Below are 9,488 nucleotides of genomic sequence, written 5' to 3'. Positions count from 1 at the left end.
AGTGTAGGAAACCGCAGTGGAGTCTTAAAAGTTTAAGTGGTGAAAATGCTTATTGAAAAACAAATCTGTTTTCCATGAACACCCTTGTAATAAAAATAGTCCTACAGTATATACAGTAAATGAACCTGAGTTGTGAGTTAACAGGCTTGGCGATACAGTGTATACTAAATGTCACTTCAGTGACAGTAGTAGCACTATGGAAATGGGAAACTGTTTTTTTTCCATCAGTGATGGGTTTTTGTTGGTGGTGTGTAAGGCTTATACACTTTTCCTTCATGTGTGTTTCCTGTAAAGAAAAGGTTCCTTAGACCTACCCCTCTTGTTAAAACAACTTTTAATATTACCTCCTTAAATTGAGACCTGCAAAACAGCTCTCTAATTTGTACGCTGTCTCTAGAAAGAGTCTTCGTTATCCCCAAGGGGCAATTTGTTGTATAGCAGTAGACAATATAAAAGGTGAACCCACAAACAAATGCTACACTTCTACATACATGAGAGAATCATATAGGATGTGTTTTTGTTTGTTTTAGTGATTACTGATGTGCAATCCCAAAACTGTGGTTTCACTCCATCGGTATTGGTAACTCCTGTTGGTCACTGTGTGATCTTGATTATTGAATTAGAACACTTTTACTTGTATAAGTGTTTCGAATAAAGCTTTATTGCAGGTTGTGATTTATCCAGTGGAGCAGTGGCTAACTTCTGGCTCTCTTGTGGGCAAAATGTCGGGGCGTAGGGATGGCAGTGTCGAGTTGTTGCTCTTTCACCACCAGGCCTGCATTTATAGTATTCTTTTGAGTTTGTGGATGTTCTCACCTGGAAAACAAAATTACAGATGAAGACAGTGGTTATCCATTCTCAGCCTGCAAACATTTGAAAATGTCTATTAAGAAACTACATCCGTACTTGCCTTCCCAGTGCTGTGCACTGAACTATCAATATTGAAGTTTTTCTTTCCTCCTAAGGTTTTTGTTTCATTGTTTTGAACTCTGCTTTCACTTTTGATAAAGACTTTTATGGGGTTTGGAACGAAGCATTATCCGTATAACATTTCTGTTTTTGGCGAACGCTAGGGAAAACCTGTCTAAAACCATCATTTTTCAGTTGCTTTAAAGACTTCCATTTGAGTAACCATAATCTAAAAGGCCAAATCAATTAATATTAGTGTATACTAACATTACACAATACTATGGAATATCGGATCATTACAGTGGCATGGTGTTCAGTGCTTCTGCTTCACGAACCTAAGACCCTGGCATCAATTCTAGTTGGTCTATGTGGTCTGTGTGGAGTTTACACGTTCTCCCTAGTTTTGCATTTCTCCCAAACACAGGCTGGATTGGTTATTTGAAATTGACCCATTCTTCACAGCCCTGCGATGAATCTCTCATCCTGTGAGAGAAACCCTGCACTTCTGGGATGATCTCTGGTTTGTCATGACCCTTCCCCAAGATAAGTGGTTTTCTGAACATGGGAGATGTAAGTTTTTCACACAGATTGATAGAAATTGGTTCAGAATGTCATTTCTGGGCACTATCTAATGAGAGTAATACTGTACATAATTCCTTTTTTGATCTCTAAATCTTAGGTCACAGTAAAGTTGTATGAAAATGGCTGCTGGAGTCTAAAGATGTATCTGAGCCCTTTGTACGTAATCCCCACTGCTTTCACTTGCTTTAGGGTAAATGTTCTCTTCCCACAAAGACAAACATTGTTCTGATAGTATGACCTTCAGGGGCTGGTGTCCTTAGCACGCTAAAGAAATCTGGTCACCTATTCTGGCACTTAAAAATGGACACGCATGGCATTTAACATTTTTATTTGGGGTCAGATGCTGCTCCAAAGCCTGAGAGGCTGCAGGAGCACAGCAGGGAAGACCTGATGGCTATTCAAAGAGTCATGCCAGTTCAGGAATTCCAGAAGTTCTTCAAAGATCAAGGACACTGGGCCGGAGTTGCTTCCTGCTGGGTTTTGTTCAGTGTGAAATGCTTAAGTATTTCCATACTCCTGTCGGAATTCTGGTGCCATTGGATGCTTGTCTCTCGAATCTGTACTAACCATGATATCTGATGTCACCATAAAATTAAGGACCTAAGCTGATACTCGTCAATAGTAAACACTTTAGTCTTTTAATTGCCACGTATGCAGAATGAATGAAGATGCCTTGGACAGGCCTGACTGCATGTCTGCATTAAAGGAGTACAATTAAAAGTGGGAACAAAAAAGAAACGTGTTATGAAATGGAATACAGTAGATCCAAGTGCTCTTTAAGATAATTAAATCTTTAAGGTAATTAATTGCAAATATTGATGTCACCCATTTCTTACTGATCCAGCAGCAACTTTAATGATTAGCCCAGTTCTCACTGATTCAACAACAGCTTTAATCATCTGGCTCTGGAGCTGCATTGAAAAAAATGATTTCAGTTAGAATACAACCTATGTTGTACTGAATTTACCCTTGGAAACCCTCTTCCTACTGCATTAATCCCCTGACCCTTGTATTTGTAAGTTGTCTAAAACAGATCATGCAGGTGATTCTTACCTGAAGTCTTTTATGTTGTAGTGCCAGTTGACCTTATGGTTTTTGTCTGTAAAATTACCACTCTGTATTCTGTTTTCCTGAAATTTAGCTTAAAACGTACCAGATCCTTCAGTTTTGTATAGAAATACTCGCCTAAATTTTTTGGGGGGTTGGCAGTAATGTGCCTGTGATTCAGCCTGGTTTCGTGCTTTGTGAACATCTGTTTTTATGTGCACACTAAATTTCAGCGTTCCCATGAGCACAGGATTGTGTTTTGGAGTTCCTTCAAAATCGATCTGCAATACATCTGAAACTACTACTAATATAATATTGCTAAAAGACCAGGTTTTCTGTACCCTGGCTCTCACCCATTGCTTGCCAGAATAGACTCTGGCTCTCCTGTGACTCTGTATTGGATTATGCCATTAGAAAATGGATGGATGAACAACCACGTGGAAATGATCAATCCACTCAAGTCCCAGTTATCAACTGAGATTCAATGAGCAAAGTGGATGAAGATTTGAAAGTGTGAAGTTTTCCTGCTTCCTTTTTTTCACATATATCAATAATTTAAAAACTCAAGGTTGGATATTTATCTACATTTTTTTACCAGTGTTTCCTTCTTCATTCAGGATAATGTGTGTACCATTTGCAAGAAGTTTTATTTTGGAACATTTGTGTAAGTGTGACACTATTGTAGGTGTCTCAGCGCTTTGCGTGAAATGCAGTCAAGACTTTGGTAAAACTTGTTCCTTTAGAGATTGTTTGGCCCTGTTTATGATAGGGGCCTTAAAACCGGTATCCAGGTTAAGTTTTACTCTGGGATTACACAATCTGGCGTTCCATATAAGGTAACATTTGCGACCAAGGTACGGTACGTTACCGTTAACCCAGGAGAGAGGCTACTTCCATGTGAGAGTGTGAGATTAATGAGCCAGCTGTTTTGAATTCAGCGAGTTTTCATATGGCCGTCACCTGGTAGCAGCAAGAACAGTATGTAGTATTGTTTTGATGTAAAAAGTCATTTGTTAAAAATTAAGTGCATACTCTCTTTCCCACATTAATCCATATTAATTACCATCACTGTCTCCTTTTTTTCCAGCTGAGTTTGTCTTGATTCTTGCTGCTGCTTTTGCACGCTTTGCCTCACAAGACTTCCTCCAGATCGTCACTTATTGCAGCCTTGCAACCTTCTTTTGATGGAGACTTTGAAACTAAACATGCAGCTGTAGCAATAATGTAGCACTTATGTTGAAGGAACCATAAAATTGGATATATTCTTGCACTGAGAGTATACAGATAGACATACAGCCTACTGTAGGTGGCTCATCCTTCTCTCTGCAGGTTTTCAACCTCATTTTTTATAATATATCGCCAATTGGGTGTTAACGTCAGGACCCCATTGGCCACCCGAGAGGAGAGTGAGCAGTGTGGATGGCCCCCTCCAGTGTGCCCATCTTTTAAAGCATTGTGTTTTTTTAACACACTGCGAGCTATGCAGTGACGTACAGGAGGTCCAGCTCTAACTTAAGGAGAGGTACAGTACATCCCTTGTGACACACATGAGGCCACAGGGGTCGCCATTTCAAGTGGGGCATGAGAGCCCTGGCCTGCTTATCCGGCCCTACCCTCGGTGGTGCTCGGCCAGTTGTGCATCACCAGCTGGAGAAATCCAGTCACTGACGGCAAGTGGCGTGACCCCGGCTGGACCTCCTGACAGGCTCATAGAGCGCCTCTGCTGCTTGGCCCTGCTGTTTGATTTCAGTTAGTGACTATGATGCTGTATTTGCACGGTGTAATGCACATTTGAAACCAAAAATAGAAAAGTACATGTTATAATGCTGTAATTACATGGGTATGTACATCACACTTGCATTTTACACAGGCTGTAACAAGAATGAAGAACCAAGGAGTACAGGTTTCTAAAGTTAAAATGAATGTTCATTTTATTTATGCAAGCAAAAAGTGTTTTAGTTATTGTTTTTCCAAGTGAGCATGCTGGTATTCTAGAAGTCTTCATTCTTTCTCTTGTAAGTCTCGACCTGCAAGCATTTCCTATAGCTGTAGCATTATTTATATACTGTATGTATATTTACACTGTTTTATTAGTATTATCTTAGGGAAAGATAAAGTACAATACCCATGAACACTTGTAAGTGGGGGTTATTACTCTTGTGCTTTAATAATGTTTGAAAAGAACATCTGGGTCCATCAAGGAAATGCAGGTCTCAACAACAGCAGTGATTGCAAGAAAATATAGATTCGGGTCCATTAAGCAGTGCCAAGGTTAGGTTGCCGAGACCTTTCCATGAAAACCTATCAGTGCCCAAAAAGCAAAATTGAATTGTTTTGCTCGCTTTTGAGAAAACAAGTGCAACATCATTTCAGAAATAATTTGCAAGTCTTGCGTCATCCTTCTGTCTGCTCTCAAGAAGCCACATGTTAAGTCCATTCCCATTTTTCCTCTTTTTTCTTTATTGTATAACTGACTTAGCAAATGGCACAAAACCAACTTGATTCGGCCCCATTTCTTTTCTGACTCGCACACATTCGAATGCTGGATACAGTACCATCACCGCAACAAATGAATTCAAATTAACCTCAGAAAAAGACCATGTGTAGCAGGTGAATGGGCATATCTGTCTTTGCCTTCTAGCTGAAAAATTGTGGATTAGGAAGCGTTCAGTAGGATGACGGTTAACAGCACTGAGAATATGTACACTATGTAACAATGGTTATTTAATGAGTGCTTGTCCATTAATGATCCCCTCACAGTGTTTGTAACAGTAGTTGTGTTAACTGTGGTGTCCTGGTGAAATTCCACAGATTTGGATACTCTTGCTTCCCTAAATGTCCTCCTTAATTCTCTCTCTGATCTATGGTATAGGAGGGCTGCTGGTACATTCTGGGAGCTACAGGTACATATCAGTGATGGGTGGATTAGATCCTTTTTATATATAAAGTGCTTTGGGATTCAAAGGGCTACTGTATATAGATGCAAAGTATTAATACTGTAAAAACATTTAGGCTGACTCTTACAAATCAGTCAGGTAAGCTGCATGATCTGAAAAAAATCAGGTAAGATTTTGTAACCCTCATTCAGACTGTTGCTTTATTAGCAACAGTTAGCAACAGGCGTTTTCTCATCTACTGAGATTTCAGTTATGGTTTCCAGTGCTGCGGATAACTTAAACGAACTCTATAAAATCTACAGTACGTGTCTACTGAGGCTGTGGTGTCCATCCTTCTCATCCCATAATCCGAACAGTTGATAGGAGGATAGAGGTTCCAAATCCACTTTACTCAGGTGCAGAAAATGAATTGGGGAGTTCATTTTCCTTTTCCCATTCCTTCCTCATGGGGGGGTAAATCCCTAAGAGAGTCAGGAGTGGAGCCAATCAAACCTGTCCTGCAGATCTTTGGGAGCTTGGGGGAAGTCCCAGCAAACGTGGGGTGAACATGCATTCGGCTCAGACACCGAAGGAGGGAATCAAGCCTAGAGCTTTGACGCTGTGGTGATAATCTCCACTCCACCAGGCCTCCTGTTAGCAGTTATTAATTTTAATTGGGAAAGGAACATACCCAAGAGGACAGAGAAAGGCAGATTGAGCTGGGGTTTTGCTTCACATTGAGAAGATTTTCCGAGATGTAGATGAAATCATGAAATCACAACTGCAGTCTGTTGCAAGTTAAGCTTTTGGTTTGTGACTATAGTGCAATTTGCTTAGGGTAAAGGAAATGGCATGTGTCCTTCCTCACCATGTGCTATTCTCCAGTGAAGCACCATCAGTTATCAAATCCTGGAGGTTCATAGAAGAATGACCCATGACAGGCTTCATTACTTACAATCTAGAAGTAATCAGTCGAATCATTTTTTTTTTACAGTCTGAGGCACATTTAAGAGATGAGGTTAAAAGAAGAGAAGTGTGACTGGGGGGGAAAATTACTCCTCTTGGATCAAAGAGGAAGAGGACAAAGCAAAAATGATTTCCTTGTATAAAATTTCAAATTTTGTTGAAGATTGTACGTTTCTGGTTTACTGATAATTGGCTGATGTTTGCAGAATTGTCTGTGTCACTTGAAACCTAAGTTTCTGATCATGTAAATCTGATCTTGCAGCATCATTTCAAACACACTGTTTGTGTCTGTGTTTTTTATATACTGTGGAAAATCAGTTTGGGCTAAATGGCATCCTCCTGTGAGCTTTTAGTTTGAGGTTACTAAAAGTTTCTGTTCACAAATATCTGTTTCATGATCCATTTAGTCTCTTCCGCCTTATGCAGAACTGTTAAGAATATAGAAACAGTATTTCATGCTTTCAAGAAGCCAACCATGTTCTGTGCAAACCTGCAGTGTGCAGGAAGAAGCCAGAAAGGGAAGACTCCATTTAGTCCATCACTGGGGGACACTGGTCTCCTGTGATGGGAGACCATCGGCACAGTGAACTTTACTCATTCAATAAACCCCAGGTGGCATCTGTGCTTGGCTGAGAAGTCATAAGTTTGAAACTGCATCTGTGGGTTTATGACTAAACCCCTTTAGGACAGAATCCCCCAATAAAAGGAGAAATTCTAATTGAAAGATTAATGATCAGTAAATCAGTAATGAGGCACTTGGGCATTTGAATGCTCTGTAACTAAGGCTCAGGTTAAATAAAAAAATTCCAACCTGCTGGCTAATTCCAAAGATATGTAGTTGGCTGTTTTCCACAGGATGAAAGCAGGAAACCTCTGGCAAACTAGAAAGGCTCTATTAACTTAAGTATCCGGAATTTCCAACCTGACTTGGTCAAACTTAAGCTTAAGGGGTGCAACATCATGCTTTGCAAATTACTAACAAGACAGTTACACCTGGCTGCCAGGCCGAAGCTTTGTTTTAAACAGGGCCTGAGTTCAAGTGCGGTAAATATGTGTTTTTTATGGTGTTAAGGTTATCGGTAGAGGACTTTTTAGCCCTTATTGTAAGGTGCAGACAGATCTGCTTGAATTTCCACAACTTTGCCAGAGGATGGATTGCTGCAGTTTTATTTTAATTGTGGGGAGAGAAGTCTGTATCATGGGTCTATGTGGTCATTGCCCCTGGCTGTTTTTATTTTACTTGTACAGTATTGCATGGAATAGGAGTGTACTGAACTTATTATTTTGTGAAATCGTGCCCTAATCCTGACACAATCCATTAACTGCCACATAGAACAGTAACAGCCCATGAGAATGATGGTCAGAACTCTTTCACATCATTAAACCCTGAAGCCCCCAAGTAGAAACCTGGACACAATACCTCACTGAGTATCAGCCAGCACTCACACAATATCACAGAGCAGATCCAGTAAATGGGGTACAAACCTTGAGATCTTGAGATCGAGTTTTTTGTCCTGCTGGGGTTCCCCCTCACATTGCCTGAGGACTGAATTCAATTTTATTCCAGTTACACCACAAAAAAAAACAAACTTGAAGCTTTTGTGAAGCCCAGTAAGTGTGGCCCCTGAGAGGGGCTGATTTGTCTTTTGGCATGAAAGCAGTTCAGAGCAGGTGTGGTTCCCAGCCACAGTGGAAACATCTTGAACGTTCTGTCATCTTTTTTTTTAAGTTTTATGGTTTCTGTCTCTTGAAGTAGCAAGATGGCCAAGTCATGTAGGCACAATTAAGGCTGGGGGTTTGCCTTCTCTTGGTATCCAGTGGATCCTGCTACAATATCTCCCTTGTTCCTTTGGAGATCAACTAAACTGAAAATGACATCATCCTCTACAGTTACTGGCACACCGAGCTGAAGTCGCACGCTCAGCCAGGGAATGTTCCGCTCTGCTTCATTTTGTTGGTGGAATTCTTCATCAGTTCAGTCGAACACTGCAATAGAATTAACGATTTTCGACCCATATTCTTCATTATCTTCATCTTTGTTTGATACAATGTCTTTATGTATAAAAATATAGAAACTTTATTAATATTTTAATATCCTTATAGAATTCTATATATATTGTATATACTTATCAACTTAGAAAATCCATATTAAGGAGTGAAATAAGTCCATGCTGTAAAAATCTTTTTGGAAAGGATTTAGTCTTCCTCCGTTTGTTTGTTACTTGACATTTGTGGAGATTCGCCAAGTTACAGAGTTGAATCTGTAGGGAGGAAACCAGAGTTGCTTTAAAAAACAATCCCAAGGAACTATGTCATTTCTCAGACAAAAAGCAGAATAATACAATATAACACCATGGAAAATCATTGCTTAATGCTGCCTGCTTTTATTTCTGACCCATTCCTAATGTGTTTTTTTGCACAAACTCTTAAATGAGCCATCTGCAATATGCACTTGTTGTAACCTGTGGCTGTCACTTCATCCATCAACGACTTAAATTTGAACCTTTTTCATTGTTTGACATGTCTCAAATGAAGGAAATGAGCTGTGCTGTATTTGAGCTTAACGGTTTAGAAAAAAGCATTCTCATAATAATGTAGCCCCTAAGGCAATACAGGGCTTTTGTGGAATGTGCAGTCATTAAATAGGAGAAAAATATGGTTTGTTGTTTGAATCGTATTTCGTGCTGTTGGTCTGTGAGATGGAATGAGAGTGTCCATTACCAATCATTAGTCTGTTATATAGTTGTATAGTAGCACGTGTGTAGGTGAGCATATGTTACCTTCATATACAGTATGGCTGAGTTATGTGTCTTTTGGCCTATATTAATGTTCTATAAAAACCACAGAGGCAAATTACCACTTTCTGAGGCCTGACATGTGCTTTCAGTTTACCATTCTAAAGAAATGCATGTGTTGACTGTTCCTTGTGTGGCTAATCATGAGCTAGGCAAAGTAAAACCTACAGTAGGATTTATGGTGAAAAAGTAGTCTGTGGTCTCAGTAGGAATCCTGTGCATAGGATGGGAGAGTTTGGTAGTGCAGAAAAATGCCAAAGACTGTTTGAGATTAATAAAGGGAGATTTGTAAGTAAGAAAGGGCATCAATCCA

General features: G+C 39.8%; 1 protein-coding gene across 4 annotated transcripts in view; it reads right to left on the bottom strand.

Annotated features, from left to right (window-relative positions):
• Positions 1–634: 634 nt before the first annotated feature.
• The window catches only part of csf1a (colony stimulating factor 1a (macrophage)), a 30,091-nt gene continuing 21,237 nt past the window's right edge, over positions 635–9,488 (bottom strand). For 2 of the 4 annotated variants that reach the window (XR_016091315.1, XR_016091316.1), the window contains 2 exons: positions 7,866–8,641; positions 635–816 (listed from right to left, as the gene is read on the bottom strand). Coding sequence is in view for 2 of the 4 variants with exons in the window: in XM_088920859.1 (XP_088776985.1) it covers positions 8,628–8,641 (14 nt within the window). In the remaining 2 variants the exon portion in view is untranslated. Of the gene's footprint in view, positions 817–4,442; positions 8,642–9,488 lie in introns of those variants that run through there. The other 2 variants (XM_088920859.1, XM_088920860.1) reach the window with 1 other exon arrangement.

Source organism: Atractosteus spatula, chromosome 7 (genome assembly GCF_055471065.1).
Source record: "Atractosteus spatula isolate fAtrSpa1 chromosome 7, fAtrSpa1.hap1, whole genome shotgun sequence".
Taxonomy (NCBI): domain Eukaryota; kingdom Metazoa; phylum Chordata; class Actinopteri; order Semionotiformes; family Lepisosteidae; genus Atractosteus; species Atractosteus spatula.
Note: the sequence above shows the minus strand (reverse complement) of the source record. Positions and strands in the feature narration are given on the sequence as shown.